General features: G+C 40.6%; 1 protein-coding gene across 3 annotated transcripts in view; it reads right to left on the reverse strand.

The window, feature by feature from the left end:
- CGRRF1 (cell growth regulator with ring finger domain 1) overlaps positions 1 to 17,047 on the reverse strand; it is a 30,071-nt gene extending 13,024 nt beyond the window's left edge. The window contains exons 1-2 of one of the 3 annotated variants that reach the window (XM_004324715.4): positions 16,796 to 17,047; positions 4,942 to 5,081 (exon numbers count right to left, since the gene is read on the reverse strand). In XM_004324715.4, the coding sequence (XP_004324763.1) occupies positions 4,942 to 5,081; positions 16,796 to 16,899 (244 nt within the window). In that variant the 5' untranslated portion in view covers positions 16,900 to 17,047. Of the gene's footprint in view, positions 1 to 4,941; positions 5,082 to 6,102; positions 6,224 to 16,535 lie in introns of those variants that run through there. The other 2 variants (XM_019923844.3, XM_073800456.1) reach the window with 2 other exon arrangements.
- Positions 17,048 to 21,890: the final 4,843 nt, after the last annotated feature.

Here is a 21,890-nt window from a genome sequence, read left to right on the forward strand (position 1 = left end):
ATTTATTTATTTGGCTGTGTGGGGTATTTGTTGCTGTGCACAGGCTTTCTCTAGTTGCGGTGAGCGGGGGCTAGTCTTCATTGCGGTGCGCGGGCTTCTCACTGTGGTGGCTTCTCTTGTTGCAGAGCATGGGCTCTAGGCATGTGGGCTTCAGTAGTTGTGGCACATGGGCTCAGTAGTTGTGGCTCGCGGGCTCTAGAGCACAGGCTCAGTAGTTGTGGCGCACAGGCTTAGGTGCTCTGCGCCACGTTAGATCTTCCCAGACCAGGGCTCGAACCTGTGTCCCCTGCATTGGCAGGTCTTTTTTTTCTTTTTGTTGTTTTGTTTTTGTTTTTCAGCAGTTTTATTATGATGTGCTTATAATGATTTTCTTTGTATTTATTCTACTTGGGGTTTGCAGTGTTTCTTGAGTCTGTGGCATCAGACCCTTTATCTGTTTTAGAAAATTCTTGGTTATTGTATTACTTTTACAACATTCTCTCTCAGCTTTCCTTCTGTAATTAATGGGGTGTGTGTGTGTGTGTGTGTGTGTTTGTGTAAAGCTCTTTTTTATCATTATTCCTGAAGTATAGTTCTTCAGAAATCCCTAACAAAAATCATCTGATACTTGTCAAATTCTCTATTCTTTGGAAGAATGGGACTCAGTATTTTGGTTCCACCTGTCCTAAGAAATTTCAAAAGCTCTGTTCAACTTCACAGCCTCTCAGCTACTGTTTTCTGCTCAGCTTCTCAGTCTCTTAATTACTCAATTATAAACAAAGAAAAACACCAAGCGTCAGGCTAATGGCAGGTGGACTCTTCTTAACCACTGAGCCAACAGGGAAGTCCCTGAGTACTTACTTTTAATGTCATTAAAGCTTCTACCCTGGGGACATGGAAGCATCATAAACCCACATATATTAAATAACAACAAAGCAATCCCAACAACCCGTGCCTAGTAAACAGAGCTAAACAACTAAGATTAAAACTGATTCTCTGCTTTTTTTCAAGTAAATCAGGTCTCCAGATGTTCACCCTTCCTCCTCTATGTGCCAGGCATCTTAGGTACAGCAGTGAAAATAAAGACTTGCATTTTTAAACTACCTATCTACACATCAAATGAAATAACCTCTTACAATCTCACAATTATTGCTCAGAATATTATTTCAATGTTCTGGTTAGACACCTTCAATAACATCCGCCATTCCACAGTTTAAACAAATGAATTTTATTCTACTGAGTATAATTCCCAGCAAAACATTCTTCTTATTTCCCCACAGAACATAGATAAAGAATGACATGCATTGCAAAACTACAATGAGGTACCACCTCACACCAGTCAGAATGGGCATCATTAAAAAGTCTACAAATAACAAATGTTGGTGGGAATGTAAGTTGCTGCAAGCACCATGGAAAACAGTATGGAGGCTCCTCAGAAAACTAAAAACAGAATTACCATATGATCCAGCAATCCCACTCCTGGGCATATATCCAGACAAACCTATAATTCAAAAAGATACATGTACCCTTATGTTCACAGCAGCACTATTCACAATAGCTAAGACATGGAAACAACCTAAATGTCCATCAACAGATGAATGGATAACGAGGATGTATAGATATAGGATGGAATACTACTCAGCCATAAAAAAGAATGAAATAATGCCACTTGCAGCAACATGGATGGACCTAGAGATTATGATACTAAGTAAAGTAAGTCAGAAAGAGAAAGACAAATACCATATGATATCACTTATATGTGGAATCTAAAATACGACACAAATGAACCTATCAATGAAACAGAAACAGAATCACGGACATAGAGAACAGACTGGTGATTGCCAAGTGGGACGGGGTTGGGGGAGGGATGGAGTGGGAGGTTGCAGTTAGCAGATGTACGCTTTTATACATAGAATGAATAAACCTATTGTGCACAGAGAACTATATTCAATATCCTATGATAAACCATAATGGAAAAAATATTTTTAAAAATGTATATATATGTATAACTGAATCACCTTGCTGTACAGCAGTAATTAATACAACATGGTAAATCAACTATACTTCAATTAAAAAAAGAGGGACTTCCATGGTGGCGTAGTGGTTAAGAATCCGCCTGCCAATGCAGGGGACACAGGTTCAATCCCTGGTCTGGGAAGATCCCACATGCCGTGGAGCAACTAAGCCACAAGCCACAACTACTGAGCCTGTGTGCTGCAACTACTGAAGCCCTCACGCTTAGAGCCCGTGCTCCGCAACAAGAGAAGCCACCACAACGAGAAGCCCGCGCACCACAACAAAGAGTAGCCCCCGCTCGCCGCAACGAGAGAAAGCCCGTGTGCAGCAACGAAGACCCAACACAGCCAAAAATAAATCAATAAAATAAACAAATTTTTAAAAAAAGAATGATATGCATTAGTATTTGAAAAATTAAAATACTTCAGTAAGCATGCTACAAGTCTGCACACTTAAAATTTTTTTCACGTACTTCACTAATGCTACTGTTAGCATCTAGTGTGTTGGACATAGCAGAGAGGTCTTCTACTTACTGGGTATCTTTTCATTTGCTTCTAACATTTACAGGGTGGGCTCTATTTGAGACTTTTTCTGCATGAAAGACAGACTGATGGATTTCATCACACATTCTAGCTCACAAGCGTCCTGTATTTGTTTGCTCATGATGTAACAGTTCTTCTTTTTCAGTGTTTCCAGGCTTGTGGAGCTGTGCTGCAGGAAGGACAGCTTTGTGCTGGTGGATTTTTTTATTGGCAGTCCTGCTCAAAAGCCAGATGTGACATTATAGCAGGTCTAAGTACATGTCCATAGAGGTTAGCGATCAGGAAACCTCCACAGTTCTGCACATCTTAATCAGGCATGTTTTCTAAACAAGTTAGTTTTCTCTGTCCTATCTTGAAATTTGTTATTCCTAAGTGCAAAATGTCAGAATGAACTGCTTATCCACCATGAGGGGGAAAAGAGGTCCTTAGTTTCCTTTAAGTCATAGGGTAATCAGACAATATTTATAGGTAAGGAATAGGAAAAAGAAATTTTGTACTTTTTCAACGTAAATCAAGATTTACTTAAGGTTGGACTTCCTTTGTGGCACAGTGGTTAAGAATCCACCTGCCAATGCAGGGGACACGGGTTCAAGCCCTGGTGTGGGAAGATCCCGTATGCCGTGGAGCAACTAAGCCCATGTGCCACAACTACTGAGCCTGCGCTCTACAGTACGTGAGCCACAACTACTGAGTCCGCGTGTCACAACTCTGAAGCCTGCACGCCTAGAGCCCGTGCTCCGCAGCAAGAGAAGCCACAGCAATGAGAAGCCCGCGCACGACAACGAAGAGTAGCCCCCGCTCACTGCAACTAGAGAAAGGCCCCTCACAGCAATGAAGACCCAACACAGCCAAAAATAAAAAACAAATAAATGAATTAATTAATTTTAAAAAAAGATTTACTTAAGGTTGATAATCCCTGTTGACTATGTACACTGATGACAACTGATTCTAGAAGTTAGAGGCTGGAAGATGACTAGACAAGAAGGTCACAGGTGCCAAGGGAGAGGATGTCAAGAAGGAAGGCCTGGCCAACTCTGCTAAACACTGCTGAGAGAGCACTAACTCAGGCCAGAAATGCGTCCCCTGGATTTTACGACTGGGGGGGACCAGAGGTGAGGGCTGAAGCAGTAATTAGTGACCTTGGAGAAGGCCATCTCAGTACAGGGATACAGCCAAAAATCAGACCGCAATCATCTGAGGCGTAAAAGGGAACGAGCTAAGAGGAGAAGGCAAATGCAAACCACTTTTAAGAAGTTTGGCTGCAAAGGGAGGAAGAGAAAGAGGACAGTCGCTAGAATAAGATGACAAGTTGAAGAAGTTTGGGGTTGTTTGTTTAGAAGGTACCAGAAATGTGAGCAAGTGTGAAAAATGATAGGGTCTTAGCCCAGAAATTCTTGTAGAGCTACAGAACTGTGTGGAGAACTGCCTACTCTATATCTCTACTTAACTGTCACAGAAGCATTTCAAAGTCACAATTTCAAAACTGAATTCATTACCTTTCTTCCAAAACCTGTTGCTCCTCCTGCACTCCTTACCTTGGCGATAGGATCTGTCTATGGAGGACCCATGCAAAGAACTTGAATTTTCCTTGACTATTCTCTCTTACCTGTCCCACCCTATGTTTTATACATAACAAACTACTTATTGTTTCTCTAATGTATTATTCTGTTTATATCTCATTGCTGTGCTCGTGCTTCTCTCTCTACCTAGAATTTCTCCTGATCCCCAAAGATAAACACCTACTTATCTCAAAACTCTACTCACCAAAGAAAAAAAAGGGGGAGTGAGAAAAATAAGACAGAGGGAGACACACACACAGCACACTCCCCTTTACGAAGCTTTTCCTGTATATGCTTCCCCAAACTTAACCCTTTTCCTTCTTTCTTTTACTCCAGTGGTTCCTAGATGATCTTGCAGACAATTTATTTCCCCAAGTACAGAAATAAACAACCACCATTTATTATTACCATTTAATACCAAAATACCATAATTTCAGATGAAAAGATGGCTGTTCTTCAGAAGGGTAGCAACCTTACATTAGCTATACTGATACTACACTGCCTTACTTTTCTCACTGCACTGAAGAACAATGAAAATGGCACAGTGTCCTAACAGACTTCTCTTATTAACACCTGTGATACTTTATTTTTCTCATACAAATGCCTCTATTTACTAGTTGATAAGCTCCTTAGGAGCAAGGTTTGTGTATTATTAGTCTTTGTATCTCTGGTATGTAGCATAGCTCCTGGAACAGAATAGGGGCTCAATAAATGTTTGTTAAGTCTGAGGAAGAGAAAGCAGTAGAGAAAGAAAATTAAAGGGCTAAGCAATAGAGAAAGAAAATTAAAGGGCTAATTAAAAGGCTATAGAAAGAGAGAAAAATCTTTGGAAAATAGCCACCAACTTGTAATTGAAGCTGAAGATGGACTGGTGATCTCTAAGCCAAAAGGATTCTTGACTTGTCTCATTTGCTTTTTGAAAACTCTTGTGTTGAACTGGGTCTCTTCCGAATTTCTGAGAATTACTGGAACATCCCAACCAAACCTGAAGAAAGGTAAAAATAAAATAAGACATAATTTTAATAAATATTGAAACTTTATATGTAAAGAATGCTGTGCTTTATTAGTTATTCCTCTTAACATAAGTATCAGAAAAATAGATTCAGTTACTCAAAATTTTATATTATATTGCAGAATTAATCCAAAACTAAGAGATATTAGAGGCCCCATAGAATTGCAATATATTGTTTGGCTGGCTGAATCAACATACTCTTGAAAACAGAGAGTTCTACTGTTAATTATTGTTGATTACAAAGGAGTGCCATGATTATAGATAAAATGAACCTAACATGGTAGCAAAAAGATAGAATTATTGAATTTTTTAAATGAAATGAAAAGCAAATACATATTTAATGTGCAGACTACTTGATATTATTTATGGGACAAGAGAACTTTTAAACACCAAATATAGCCCTTCATTAATATAACATATTCTCTACTTTTAAATTTCATGTAAAAATGTGATAATGAACAGACTTAGAGGGAAAACGGAAGGGATAAACTCAATTCCTTATAAAAGTAGAAAGCAGCTGAGTTTACTCAGTTTAAACAAAACAACTTAAAATGAAAACACATTAGTTAAACCAGGGGACTTTAGGCTAAGATAGCACAGTTAGATTCATACTTTAATGCACTCTTTTCTCTCCACACACTTAGCAGTGATAGATGAAAAAAAAATAAAAAGAGAAATCAGAAGGACTGCACTGAAATGAGTAAACAAACAGCAGGTGTGTTTAAACAAAGCAATAGTACTGCTCAGCAATGAGAAGGAGTAAATTATTACCACAACCACATGGCTAAATCTCAAAAACAACATACTGTGCAAAAGAAGCCTTACATAAAAGAGTACATGCTCTATGACTCCACAATAGGAAATTCTAGAGCAAGCAGAACTAATTTATGGTAGAAATAAAATACAGAACAATGGTTCTTCTAGGGGTGCAGGAGTATGGACTGACTGGGAAAGGGCACAAAGAAACTTTCTCTGGTGATGGTAATGCTCTTACCTTGACTGAGGTTTGAGTTGTATAGACGATATGTTGGTAACACTTAAGATTTGTACATTTCACTGTATATAAATCTTACTTCAAAAGAAAAATACAAAGAAAAACAAATATTCAACTAGCTAAAAATATGCAATGCTTTAGTACTTAATGGATAAAGAGTATAACTTACTTTGAAGTAATCAAGAAATTAACATGGATTGATGGGTAGATAGAGGAACAGATGGATGGACAGATATGTAATGAAGACATTATAGTGAAATGTTGATTGTAGAACTTAAGTGATGGGCATATGTGTGTTCACTATGTAATTCTTTTAAGTTTTCTGTATGTTTGAAAATTTTAATAATAAATTGTAATAAAAAAGAGACAGCTGGGTTAAAAGACAAATCTTTACGGATCTGAAAAGGAAAAGAAATACAAAGTAATGAGTCAGGCAGATGCCATGGTTTGATGGGTTCTGAGTCTGGCAGCAGGCAGTGGCAACTAAGCCTTCACACGGTAAGAGGGCTTACAGGTTGTCCACTCAAGACAAGGGCCAGAGCCAGGTTCACAACTTGACTCCAGGAGCTGGGTTAGGCTTATATCAATATGGGACAGAACTTTCATTACAAGACCTACTCCCTGATGAGGGGGTCTAGAAATCCGGTTAAACAAGCAAGGATGAGGACAAAGGAGGGGGGCAGGGGACTTCCACTAAAATTTAGGTTGCAAACTAAAATTTCAAAACACATGAATAAATCTAATGCTAAGAGAAAGCCAATAAAATTAACAAATGAAATAAAATTTCACTCTAAATGATTTTAATTTTATAGAACAGTTGGATAAGCCTGTTCTGTTCCTGCTTTAAAAAACTGAAAAGCAAGCCTCTAACAGATCAAAGCATTCCAGGTAAGTTAACTGAATCCCAAAACAAAGTTCAGGAATATTTGTATGAATACAAAAACATCCAGCACCCAATAAGGTAAAATTCACAATGTTTAGCATCCAATAAAAAATTAACAGGCATGCAAAGAAGCAGGAAAATATAACCCATAATGAGCAGAGAAATGGTACAGATACTAGAATTAGTAAATAAGGATATCAAAATAATTTTTATAACTATATTCCATACGTCAAGAAAATAAGTAAAGATCAAGCATATAATATAGAGACAGGGATGATATAAAAAAGATCCCAATCCATTTCTGAAGATGAAAAACACAATGTTTTGGGTGAAAAATACACTGGATGGGATTAGCAGCAGGTTAGATATTACAGAACAAAAGATTAGTAAATTTGAAGACATAGCAGCAGAAAGTATCCAATATGAAACACAAAGGGAAAAAAGGCTGCACAAAAGAACAAAACATCAGTGAGCTGAGGGACAAGTTCAAGCAGGCTAACATACATGTGACTGAAGTCTGCAGCTGAGGGGAAGAGACAATACAGGAAAATTACAATACCACTCAGGAACATAAATGTAAAAATTCTTAACAAAATTTTGGCAAATTAAATCCAACAGTATATAAAAATATGTCGAGACCCAGCAAAGTTTATCTCGGGAATGCAAGGCTGGCTTAACATTACATTAAAAATGTAATGTAATTCACCACATTAACAAACTAAAAAAGAAAAACCATACAATCTTCTCAATACATGCAGAAAAACTGCTTGCTAAAATCCAATGTCTAGTCCTGATAAAAACTGTCGGCAAACCAGGAATGTAAAAAAAGAACTTACTCAACCTGATAAAGAGAGGCAATAAAAAAAAAAAGTATAGCTAACATCATACTTAATCAAAAACTGCTTTCTTCCTAAAGTCAGAAACAAGATACTTAATAGCCATGTATCCTTAAGCAATCACTCAACCTCTATGTAACTGTTTCCCCACCTGTAAATGTCTATAACAGGGCTTGGCACTATGTAAGTGCTTACAGTGATGATGATGATGGAGTGGACTTAGGGGTTGGAAGAGAGAAAACAGAAATCCAGTAACTTCTCCTCTTTGATTCTCAGAATCAATTACCCCACAGCTTTTGTCTCCACTGCTCACCATTGCCCCAGTGCCCTTTAGAGGTCAAGTCAGGCATACGGAGTGGCAGGACACAAGATATAACCTTCCTGTTACAGCCATAACACCTTCCCTTTCTTTCCTTCGTCCCTTGGAGTGAAAAAAAGCAAAGAAAAAAAACACCACTCTATGCATACTCCTCATTATATTCCCTGGCCCTTTCCTCATTATTTAATTCTCCCTACCTCTCCCCACCCTTTTCTTTCTTTACCCATACTGCCTTACTCTTTATACCCACAGTACCAGCAGTAAAAGCTAGAAGTTAGAGCTCATGGTGTTCATTTCTACTGTAGGTTCAAGTACTGTATTTCAGGTACTTTATAATGTTGTACCTAAAAATTTCAATTAAAGAATCCTTTAAGGCAGGGGTCCCCAACCCCTGGTACCGGTCAGAGGCCTGTTAGGAACTGGGCTGCACAGCAGGAGGTGAGCTGCGGGTGAGCTAAAGAAGCTTCATCTGCCGCTCCCCATCGCTCACATTACCGCCTGAGCCATCACCCCACCCCTCCCCGTCCGTGGAAAAATTGTCTTCCACAAAACCCGTCCCTGGTGCCAAAAAGGTTGGGGACTGCTGCTTTAAGGTACAGAAGCCAGAAACCACAAAAGGCAAGGCTTTGGGGAAATTTCTGGAAGCAGTCCATCGTGAGCATAAAATTCCTTTGTAAAATGCTTTTTATACTCCATAATATATTTGGTTTTAATATAAAAATATTATTTCTCCAAATCCTTACATAAAATCAATATTGTAGGAGGATATAACATATCTGCTCTGTGGCTTTGGATACACCTCAGAGTGAAACAAATAATTTGACATGTGCAGTGCTGCTTCTCTTTAAGCGTGCTTATCCAATACTGCTTGGCCCAGCATCACATCAACAGTTGGCAAAGCACATCTATTATTAAAAGAAATTCCTCTCTCGATTTTTATTTTTTTTTGTGGTATGCGGGCCTCTCACTGTTGTGGCCTCTCCCGTTGCAGATCACAGGCTCCGGACGCGCAGGCTCAGCAGTCACGGCTCACGAGCCCAGCCACTCCGCAGCACGTGGGATCTTCCCGGACCAGGGCACGAACCCGTGTCCCCTGCATCGGCAGGCGGACTCTCAACCACTGCGCCACCAGGGAAGCCCTCTCTCGATTTTTAATTTCTCTGCCTCATGCTTAATCTTGGGTCTACATTTTCTAATATCCTAAGGTCCTTGATTTAACATCTTTTAAAGTTGTTATGAATCTTGCTCAATCTTTGGCCTTTTAATATTATATAACCTTTTTACTGTGAAGGATAACATACATATAAAAAAGTACACAAAGTACTTTTCTGAATAACAAAATAATTGTTATTCAGGTTAAGAACCAAAATAATATCCTCAGAAAGTCTCCTTGTGTCACCTCCCACATACTACCCCTTCCTTCTCTATCCTGATTTCAATTACTATAATTTAGTTTACCTGCTTTTGAACTTTCATATAAGTGGAAGCATGCTGTGTATACTTTTACTTCCTATTTTATCACATTACGTTGAAGATTCATTCTTGTATCTATACTTAGAGCATTTTTGTGGCTGTATAGTATTCTATTGTACAAACATGCCATAATGTGCTTACTCATTCTACTCTTAATGGACATTTAAGTTGTCCTCACATCTTGGCCATTATGAATAATGTTTATATGAACATTTTGTTCATATGCATTTCTGTTAGGAATGGAAATTCTCGGCCATAATGAATGATGTTTATATGAACATTTTCATAAGAGGCTCTCAATGCACATACATGTACATGCACTTCCGTTAGGAATGGAATTTCTCGGCCATAAGGTCTGTGCTTCTTCAACTTTGGTGGATAATCTTAACAACTGCTCTATGTGGTAGTATCAATTTACACTCCACCAGCAATGAATGAGGGTTCCCCTTGCTCCATATCCTTGTCCAAACATTATTAGATATCCTGGTAGGTGTGTGGTGGCACTGCATTATGGTTCTAATTTTTACTTTCCTGAATATTAATGAGGTTGAGCACTTTTTATGTTTATTGCTACTTGGATATCCTCTTTTGTGAAAGCCCTTTGAAATCCCTTCCCTGTTTTTCTACTGGTCTATTTTTCTTATTTATAGAAAATTCTTTATATGTTCTGAATACAAGCCCTTTATTGGATATATGTTCAGCTCTTCTACACTTTGCCTTTTCACGTACATAATAGTATGTTTTTGGTTTTTTGTTTGTTTTTTTACATAAATGGAGAATGCTTTTTTTGTGTCATTTATTTTTGGCTGTGTTGGGTCTTCGCTGCAGTGCGCGGGCTTCTCGTTGCAGTGGCTTCTCTTTGCTTCAGAGCATGGGCTCTAGGCACACGGGCTTCAGTAGTTGTGGCACGAGGGCTCAGTAGTTGTGGCTTGCAGGCTCTAGAGCATAGGCTCAGTAGTTGTGGCACACGGGCTTAGTTGCTCCGAGACATGTGGGATCTTCCCGGACCAGGGCTCAAACCCGTGTCCCCCGCATTGGCAGGCAGATTCTTAAGCACTGCGCCACCAGGGAAGTCCCATAATGGTATCTCTTGATGAACAGGGTTCTTAATTTTAACACAAAAGTTATTAACCTTTTCCTTTAAGGTTAATGTTTTTGCTCTTTGGCTTTTCATTACTGCCTTATGTGAATTATGGCCTAACACTGCTACACTTCTGAATTACCATCTCAGACATTTTTGTATTCTTGTCCTCTTAGAGGACTCAGCCAAGCATGGCTAGTGCAGCCAGCACTCAGTCAAGGCTCTGGGTCCTTATTTGACTTTGCCAGCCTTGCTCCCTTGATATCCTCATGCTTTGAAGGGAAAACAGGGGGTGAGGGGGATAGAGTTCACTGTGTAGCAGAGTGACATCACAGCCTGACAACACCTCTTGTCCTAAACATCACACTTAATGTAGTCTAAGATCATGTCAGCTGACACACTGATGACTCACGTTGAGCTTTCAGCCTAGAATAACCCTAAACCTTTTCACATACCTGACCCATCGTGAACTTGCTCTTTTACACAAAAATCCACAACTTTCACAGTTTAAACGTATTTGATGTGGACCAATATTTCTATCTTTAATGTATTACTCAAAAGCCAATATGCAGAAATGATTTGGAATAAGGTTAAATGCTAGAGACTGTCTAAAGAGCAATCCATAATTGGTGCTGCCAAATGGTTCTATAAAATGTTAGTAAGTAGACTCTGTGATGTGTTTCTGGCCACCATCCTACATCTGGCCTTTTTCACATTTTTAGTCAAAAGCGTGAATAAAGACACTGATGCCCTGTGTATCAGATCATGGCTGATATGACATTAGAAGAAACAGTAAAATAGAAAACTGAGCAATTTTCTTTTCAATCAAATTCCATTTTTATCTTTTTCCACTCAAAGTCATTTTGGCAACTGTTAGCAATAGAATACCAACTAAATAAACGTTTCTTAACATTCATTACTTTCTCTTTTATATAAACTCAGCCTCCCACCCCTTTCTTTTCCATTAAGAGAATTTTCCATTCTCTTTACTGTTAAAATTTCATACTTAATCCTCCTGGAATTTTCTATAATTCTGTTTTTTTCCCATTTCTAAAGTGTTTGTTGCACTTGTTCATACTGCTTAAACTTCCAGCACAGCAGTAACCTGGGGACTTCCAATTCTGTCCAGACTTTTTCATATTGCCTGTACACTGTCTTACCCTGCACACACTTCCTAAGCTTCCACCCAGCAGCTGAATCAGAAGAACTGACCTCCTTTCCTTGTTGGAGTCTCACCGAGTCCCTCCTGAAAAAAATTTACTTTGAGGCTAAAGTGTCAAGCTCAGCAGTAAACAACTTTTATCACCCCTTCAGCCTTGAGTTCTAAAGTCAATTAGAAAACACACAGGCAGCTGTTAATCTGGGCGGGGGCGGCGATGAGGGGTAAGCTTCTCTCCTGTGCAATCTCCCAAAGTTGGCCTCACTTGGCTAGTTGGATACTGAGATTGGATCAGGATATAAAAAACATTCTTGGGGGAATCCTTGGTAGAGGAGGAGGGCTGTTTCTGGGCAAACTGATGTGCTAACAGACTTCGAGTAAATTACTCAATCTCTAAAATTCTGTGCCTTTAATTGTAAAAAAGAAGGGTTAGAATAAGTTATCTTAAGGCCCTATTAAGGTTTGAAATGCCATTTCTAAGAGCTTTGTGTTTTCTTCTAGATTGTTCCAAGAAACTTCTTGCCAATAGAAGGGTCATATATTTTGTACCCTAAGCAAATACAAGATAACGCTATATTCTTTCCCTAAGAAGGAATCTGTACCTCATCACACATACACAACCTACTGCATTCGACAAGTAAGATGAGAAACAGTCAAGGTCAGTTTATCAGGAAGGGTTGGCAGGAGACAGCTATTTCGACACAAAGATTTTAATATACAGAACTATTAAAGTACTGGAGGACTGAAAAGCCAACAAGGGGACACTGAGGTACCCTAGCAAGAAGCAGTTATCCCTCCGAAGGCTAAGGAAACAAAAGGAAGAGTGGGGATTATTACAGTTTAGAAGCTGGGAGAAGGAATCCCCCAGAGCTGGACCCAGACTTTTCCAGTAGGAGTGCTGGCCAGCTGGTGATCATATTTCTGAAGGAGTGCAATAAGGCTGTTTCTAGATATGAGGAAAAACTGTAAACTAAAATAAACTGCTGCTACTCAGGCCTACTGTCACTGCCAGGGTGATGCCAGGGCTGCAGGAATGTAGACCAGGAAAAGGAAGCAAATGGTTAACAGGAAGTCCAACCTTATTAAATATAGAGCACCTCTGAGTCCAAGTTTCAGTCAACCAAGTATGAGTTAACACTTTAGAGTTAGAAATTTTTTTAGAATACACCCAGATAAATAAATGTAATCTGCTCTATTGTTACCTTCTATCCTCCTTGGCCTAACCTACTTACACTCCTTTCTCACACACACTACCCAAATTCGCAATGATATAAATTAGCAAACGTTTGTAATTCTTTTAGAGGCTAGGCTATTTCTGACTAGGTCAGATTTTTGTCCCTGTCCTGAGGAACATGAAGAGATCTGGGCCTCATGGCAAAAGGTAATAGAGGTACGTCTTGAGTATAAACACCCTTTGCAAAGCAACTGCCCTGGGAGAGGTTATTACAAGATCTTCAAGCAAGAGAAGCCTAGTTTTCTCAGACACGGAAAGCAGCCTGCTTCCACCAAGAAGGAAAGCTCAGAATGACTGGGGTTTCAAGATTCTCAGCTCTGTCCATTTAGATGTTGCCATTCCTAGTTTCAGGGAACTACTCTTTTCTAGTCAGTGTCCTAAATGAGACATTGACAAGGCTACGTAATTCTAATACCAGCACAAATAAATCTGTGTTCAATTTTTAGCTTTGTGGCATGAAGTAAAGTGCTATAAAACCATAAAAACTCTTGATTCTCTAAGACTTGATCTGAGAGTTTAAAGACACGAGCTTGTCATTTCCTTTCTGTTAAGTGTTAAGGCGCTTGGTCCCCCAAGGCACTTACTTCAGAAATCGTTTAATCACAATCACACAAAGGTAGTAAGTTGATTAATTATGAGGCCAACACATGCCATGGATTACTAGAATCTTATTTCCCATTGGTAAGGAGCTAAAGAAATGACCAAACCCAAATCACATCTTTGAAGGTCCCCCCCCCACCCGCCAGGATCCCATTCTGAGTAACGATTTCTTATATATCAGTCCAGTCAAGAGACCAAAACCACACCAGTATTTTAACAGATAATTTAATGTAAAAAAATTGCTAAGCAGATGTTGAAGAACTGAAAAGGCAAAAAGGGGACACTAAGCATCAAAGAAGTAGTAACAGTGGGAAGCACCTATCACACCTAGGACAAGGAATAGAGCAAAGAGGATTACTACAGCTTAGAAATTTGGAGGAAAGACCCCCATGCACGTGGGACTCGGATCTGAGGAAGGGATATTGAAATCTTTGAGGGGGTTCAATAAGGCTGGTTCTAAGAGAGTGGAAAACTATAAACTGCGACCAACTGTTAATGCCAGGGTGGGGCACCATCACTATGGTGAGACAGAGGAAGACAAGAATCAAACAGAAAGCAGCAAGTCGTTTTGCCCTCCTCTAGCCTTCCACTCCCCTTCCCCTATAGGCAGGGCCTCATTGAGGCAGCGAGCTAGTAAAGAAGAAACGTGGTTTAGAGGTTCTGCCCCAGATTCATAGAGCAGAGTATATAAGGGTGGTATGAAGCCTAGAGTTGACACTTTAATAATCTGCAGTCCAGAGGAAGCAGAGAGTAGCTGCAGAGTTAGGCTCACTGATTATTTGAAACCATTAAAGGATGTATATGGCATTTTGGTCTCCTTTCTGCACAGTGCCTGGTAAATAGCAAGAGCTTAATAAATGTAGCTAGTAGCGCTCACAGAAACCATCACACAGTTAAATAGAGATACCATACTTCCAGTTGCATGATTCTCTGCTATTGCCACTGGGATTCCAACAACCAGGTGCTCCTGTCTTTCTCCATTCCCACACAGTGCAAGTGGACAGGGGAAAAGTGGAAAGAAACGCAGAGCAGTACCGAGGTAAGAACCATGACAGAGAAAACAGATGACCAATTGAAATTATATTTGGGGAGGTTAAAAAAAATGACAAGCATAGTGAAAAAGCATAGTGGATTAATGGGTTTACCTTCTGCCTAGAGAACTATCAGATAGTTGATCTGATGAGATCTAGATGGTTTTCATTGTTTCTACTCAATGAATCTGTAGCCGTGGCTTAGGGCAGCAAATAAATACTAGTAAAAAGGTTATCTAGATGGGCAAAGCTAACCCAGATGGAGAGAATGGGTGGGTTAGGCTCAAGATAACTGGTTAGGCCCAAATCAGGATGGAAGTGAGTGGCACTTACATGGTCTTGTGTCCTCAGCAGTGCTTAGTTCAGACTTTTGAAAGTTCTACAATTACCTGGGTTTCCACCCCTTGTAAAAGTCATACTTAAATGGAGTGTTTAGATAATCATTAAGTTTTCAAACCAAGCCAGATTTGGCAGAGCCAGGATTTGAGCTTAAGTCTGTCTGACCCCAAAGTCTGTCTCTTAACCACCACAAACATGAGGTTCCTAACTACCCTTCACCCACAGATGCCACCATCATTATCAGTATGGTCTTCACTTATTTTCCTCTTACCAGTACTAAAGATGGACATCTGAGATACCTAATTAGTTGAATTAGGCCGACTGAAAATTAATTTTAAAATAATTAGGCCTATTGAAAATTAAAATTTAAGGATATAATGTAATTATCAACTAGTTACTTATTTTCCTTAATGGAGGAAAATTACACTCTTGAAGACAATAACACTAACATTATAGTCAATAAAAGTCCTGTGTTAAGACAGCTTTTCTCGCTTAGGCAACATCTTCCTAACTCCAATTACAAACTTTCTTGAAATGAACAATATCAAGAAAGTCTGATGGGTCAAGAATAACAAATTGTGTAAAACTGGTCTTATTCTTCCCCCACCAACCAACAAGGAATTTTATGATCTACTGCTGATAGGGTGGAAAGCAGTGTGAAAACATTAAAACTTTACTTAGTTCCTAAAGATGGCATATTTTTCAGAAATTGACCAGGGCTTGTGTCCTTTCTTTAACCTAATCACATATATGTGCTCAAGGGTATTTTAAAACTCATTTTACACAGCCTGCTCTATTCGCTAGCATGTCTTCTCTGACCCTCTGCTCATGTATTCTCTGAAATGCTTTCTATTCTCTACTATACACCTTTAACTCCATTTATTTTTCAAAATACTCATTCTTCAAAATCCAGCTCATGTCTCTCTCCTCAATGGATGAGGCCTGTAAGATGGTTTCAAATAGCTGTATTTTTAAGGCTTGCCTAAACATGATACAATGGCATCTCCTCAAGAGAGAAATTTTAGAATTTCTGAGCTAGAATTGCTCAGGGATGAGCTAACAGTCTACTCTCCTTGTCTCCAATAGGCAAAGTGCCCTTACCCCTTACTGTAACTTATCTCTAAGGTCTCTTCCAGCTCTAAAATTATGTCTTTATGGTTCTATCGATCTAAATACTCCTTCAAAAGGTGTGAAATATGTGTAGAAACCATTAAACTCTCAAACGGTAACAGAGTTCAGTCAGTTATAACTTATACTGTAAGATCTGAGGCCAAGTGCTCAGTTCAGGTCAGAACAACAAGGATCAACTCGGTTTACTGTCCACGTCTGTGGACTGCACCGCGGATGACGGGTTCACTCGGGCACACAGTAGGCCCCAATTCCGGACAAAAGCCTGTTGTACAACCTCTCTATCCTAACACCAAGACCTGGCCCTTACTGGTTGCTTTATCGTCTAGAAACAAAGCTGGGTAAAATACCTCAATCAGGCACCACCCTCAGATGCGCGCAGCGACGGGGACCGGACGATGATGCGGAGCAGTGATGCAGGTGCGGTGTCCACCTTGTTTTCCTCCCGGAGCCAGTCGGAGCCGTCGGAGTCCTCGGCACCGGCTCTCCGACAGCCCCAGGTGCCCCAATCCAGCAGCCACCCAGCTCCTCTGCCCCCAGTTGCCCGCCGCGACCCCACTCCCTGGCTGTCCGCCCCGTCGTCCCTTGCCCCTCGCCCTGGGGCACTTACCATCCCAACACCAGGCCGGTGGTCACGATGAAGCAGGTAAAGACCACCGCGATGTAGAAAAGCGGCGAGTACTCGTAGAGCGTTACTAGAAATACCGCAGCCATCAGGGTCTCCTAAGCTGAGCCGGGCTCCAGCCGCTGAGCCCAGTCTAGACCAGCCGGGCCCTCTCGGCCAGGGTAAAAGCCACTACGGTGCCCCGGAGCGGACAAACTTTGTAGATCCGCACTAGCCTGGAGCTCCGGCAGACTAGTTAGGGGTAACCTCGCGGGCTGCGGGAGCCTGCGTGCCAATCACGAGGCGGCCTACAGGGCTCGCCCCGCCCCTCCCGCTCCCGTCCAGGGTTATTGGCTTCGCAGAGGGGCGGGGCCGCGACTCGCACCGCCCCCGGCTCACGGGCTTGGTGTCCAGCGACCGTCTTGTTTCGTGGTCTGCCCCAGCGGTACGCGCTTGTCTGCGGCAAAGTCTGAATAGATGTTGGTGCCAACCCCGCCCAAGACTCAGGTAGTGTTTTCTGATGCCAGAGAGAGGAGGCACAGTCCGAAATCCACGTCACAGAGTCAAAATCCTGAGATCCTGCCTATTAGATCTGAGGCGGTTGTGGGAGGAAGAGGGCGGCTGCATCTACAAAGTAAAATAACCCCACACCTACTCTTGTTTTATGTACAAAACTTACAAATAGGCACTGTACGAAACACCAAAAAGAGTCTCACAAGCAGTTTATAGGAGCCTTGTCAGCCTTTTCAAGTTGGATATAATGCTAGAGGAAAATTAGCATTGGGTGTCAAGATTCTCAGAAATAAATCAACTGTCCTCCCATATCCCTTTCTTTTTTTCCTCCCCTATACCCCTCAAATTAGAATTAGATATTTGAATATTTTTTGCATTAATTTTCACTTTAATAATAATTTTAAATATGTATTATGTGTATGTGTATATATGTGCATATATATACATATATACAGTTGACCCTTGAACAAACGCAGGTTTGAACTGCACAAGGTCCATTTATAGGTGGATATTTTTCAATAGTAAATACTATAGTACTACACAGTCTGTGGTTGGTTGAATCCGTGGTTGAGGTATCGCAGATACCAACTAAAGTTATACCCGTCTCTCTCAACACTTCCACTGAGATCTCATGGGTTTGCGTTTGGTCCCAAGGCCACACCTAGCTGCCACGGAGTCAGGGAAACGCAGCATCCCCGCTACAGATCAGGGATTTGTTACCACGGAAGAAAGGGACAAAGGACCTAGAGATAGATAACTAGTAGTCCCTCCACACTCCCAAATCACCAGTAAAATTACTGCTGGAGGAAGATGAGCTAAATTTGTCCTGTGGCTTCACCTATCCTTTGGTGAATGACAACGTATTGGGTATTCTCTGGAGTAGTGCTGTGTGAGAAGCTTGGTTCAACAGCATAATTTTTTAAATAAATTAATTAATTTGTTTATTTTTGGCTGCATTGGGTCTTCGTTGCTGCTCACGGGCTTTCTCTAGTTGCGGCGAGCGGGGGCTACTCTTCGTTGCGGTGCGTGGGCTTCTCATTGCGGAGGCTTCTCTTGTCCAACAACGTAATTTTTTTTTTTTTTTCTGTACGCGGGCCTCTCACTGTTGTGGCCTCTCCCGTTGCGGAGCACAGGCTCCGGACGCGCAGGCTCAGCGGCCATGGCTCACGGGCCCAGCCGCTCTGCGGCATGTGGGATCTTCCCGGACCGGGGCACGAACCCGTGTCCCCTGCATCAGCAGGAGGACTCTCAACCACTGCGCCACCAGGGAAGCCCTGGACATTTTTTTTTATTATTATTAAAAACAACACTGCAGTGATATTCTTAAAGCTAAATCATTTCCTTGGGATAAATTTCCAGAGGTGGAACTTTTGGTTCAAAAAGTATGTATGTCTTAAGCCTTTGAAGAAACACCGTTCTCCAGAAATGTTGTACCAATTTATGTTCCCTCCCTTTTATCCTCGGTTTTGTCATCATTTGATATTGTCACTTAACAAAATCTTGGCTAATGTGAAAGGCAATTTTATTTCAATAAACAATGAAGAATTTTCATAATGGAAACAAAAATGTAAGGAGTTCCAAGTGAAAGTGGTATATTAAACATATGCCTATAAGTTTGCTCTCTCCCAAAACTCCACTAAAACTACATCAAAGGGATTTTAAAAGTAAATCAACAAAAACAAGAACAGGAAATAAAATAACAGCAGCAACATATTGGAAGATGGAAAACAGCTGAACAAGGATAATTCACTAGCCAGGCTATTAAAGCCAAATCCCAAACCAGCAGTGGAGAAATAGACCCAACCTGACTCACACCAAAGAATTCTCAGAAAAAAGAACAGGAACTGACACAAATTTAAGACAAGCCCTTATTTTCCACTTGGATAACTGCTACAACCATTGAAACTTGTAACTTTATTTCCAACATAGATTCTTTCTAGTACACTCTACACAGTGCTGGCAACATTTTTTTAACACACATATATATTTTTAAACACGTCTTATTTCACTCTACTGCCAAAACTTCTTGGTTGTCATGCTATATGTCCTTGAGAATGAAGTTCCAAGTTCCTTATTTAGCATATCCATCTCTCCATGACCCAGCTCCCACTTACCTCTTACTTATTCATTCAGAAAATGTTTATTGAGGGTCAGATATGTGCCAGACACTGTAGAAAACAGTAGGGATACAATAATAAGCAAAAAGTGACACATCTCTGTTCTCATGGAGTTTATCATCTAATGGAAAAGACAAACATTAACCAAAGAATCTTGAACAAAATATAAAGGCAAAATTATAACTGCTATTAAAAATAGGCACATGGAGCTATGAGAGTAAATAATGGGGAAATGGGGAATATAAGGAAGATCAAGGAAGGCTTCCCTAAAGAACAGATGGTTGACCTGAGAGCTGATGGAAAGAGGTTTACCAGGCAAAGGGACAGGATGGGACAAAAAGCATTTAGGTCAGAAGCTACAGCATGTGCAAAGGCCCTGTGGTGGGAAAATCATAGCATACCTGAGAGAATGAAAGGCCAGCATGGAGAGGGAGGAGGAACATGCTATGAGATGAAAATGGAGACATAGGTAGGGCCCAGATCATACATGAGTCTTGCCATTTTAACTACTCAAATAACCTAAGAGCAATGAGAAGCCTCTGATATGACTGAAGAAGAGAGTTTTATGGACTGAATTGTGTCCCCTCCTCAAAATTCGTATGTTGAGGCCTTAACCCCGCAATGTGACTGTATTTGAAGATAGGGCTTTTAAGTAAGTAATGAAGGTTAAGTGAAGTCATAATGGTGGGATCCTAATCTAATAGGACTGGTGTACTTATTTAAAAAAAAAAAAGACAAGACACCAGAGATTGCTCTCTGTGTACACGTGTGTACAGAGAAAAGGCCATATGAGAACACAGCAAGAAAGCAGCTGTCTAAAAACCATGGAAGAGAATTCTCTCCTGAAAGACTGCTGGCACCTTGATGTTGGGCTTCTGGCCTCCAGAACTATGAGAAAATTTCTATTGTTTTAGCCACCCAGTCTGTGGTATTCTATTATGGCAGCCCAGGCAAATTAATATAGGGAGTGACATTCTATTTGCATTTTATTTTATTTTATTTATTTAGTTTTTTTGCGGTACGCGGGCCTCTCACTGCTGTGGCCTCTCCCACTTTTGCATTTTAAATCAATTACTTTAGCTATTGTGTAGAAAACTTATTGGAAGGAGGCTGGGATGGATATAAGTGAATATGGAGATACCAATTAATAGATTCTTTCAAAAGTCCAGAGAAGAAATATTGGTAACTCTGATTAGGAAAGTGATGAGGACTTGCAGCAAAGTGGATTATTAGTTAGAAGTGATTTCAATTGTGAGTGACTAAATAAATAAATAAAAACAGTATCTTACTTGAGATAGAAGTTTATTTCTCTTTCAGGTGAAAGTCCAGAAGTAGGTAATGCAGGACTGATACAGTGCTTCACAGTGCAAGGGACCCAGGCTTCTATTTTGCTCCACTATGTGTAACCCCCATTCCTAAGGTCACCTCATGGTCCAAGATACCTGCTGCAGCTCCAGCCACCATGTCCAGATTCCTGCTAGCAAGAGGGAGGAAAAAGAGGAAGAATGAGACACCATTTCAATTTAAGGAAACTCTAAGGATATATGACACATTCTGTTGGCCAAAATTTAACTGGAAGGGAGGCTGGAAAATACAGTCTTTGTTCAGGGTGGCTGTGTGTCCAGCTAAAACTAGAAGGCTCTATTACTTACAGAAGGAGGAAACAGTTTGAAGGAGAGAACTCTTGTCACAGAAGAAGTATACAGGACCTAATGATGCATTGGACATGGGGCATGAGAGTAGCAGGAGTTGAAGTTTCTGGCTTCTTCTACCAGTTGAGTGGATGTGGCTGTCATTCACTGAAATTAGACCCTAAATCTCCAATCTCTCACCACTCATCCCTGTTCCTCTTCTCTCATTCCCTCCAAATACAAATCTTAGACCTATGGAATTACCAGTCTTCTAAAATACATTAGAGATGCAGGTATGTGAGGCCTGAAGCACATACCATTTGGGGGGCCCGTTCTAGGAGGGTGAATACAAAATCACAAACAGAATTAACTGTAAGGCCTTGAAAGGGGCCTATGCAAGCAAGTGGCCCCCAAACTTAAACTTCATTCACTTTAGGGTGCTTTAAGCCTCACCTTTACTTCATGTATCACCAAGAAAAAAATTGTAAGATGCCACGATTGCTAGGTGCATCCTGATTTCAGAGAAGTTAAAGTGTTGGGAGGAAATGAATTTTGAAATCAGTGAAAGAAAATATTTGCAGATTTCAGAATTGGCCATTGTATTAGTCAGGGTTCTCCAGAGAGGGAGGGAGAGAAGGAGAGGGAGAGAGGGATTCCCACAGTCAGTTCAGCCGTCTATAAGCTGGAGGGCCAGCGAAGCTGGTGGAGTAATTCCTGTCCAAGTCTGAAGGCCTGAGAACCAGGGGAGTCAATGGTATAAATCCCAGTGCAAGGGCAGAAGACCACTGTGCCAGCTCAAGCAGGCAATCAGGAAGAAAAAGGGGGCGGGATGGGGGGCGA

This window comes from Tursiops truncatus, chromosome 2, assembly GCF_011762595.2.
Source record: "Tursiops truncatus isolate mTurTru1 chromosome 2, mTurTru1.mat.Y, whole genome shotgun sequence".
In the NCBI taxonomy this organism is placed as follows: domain Eukaryota; kingdom Metazoa; phylum Chordata; class Mammalia; order Artiodactyla; family Delphinidae; genus Tursiops; species Tursiops truncatus.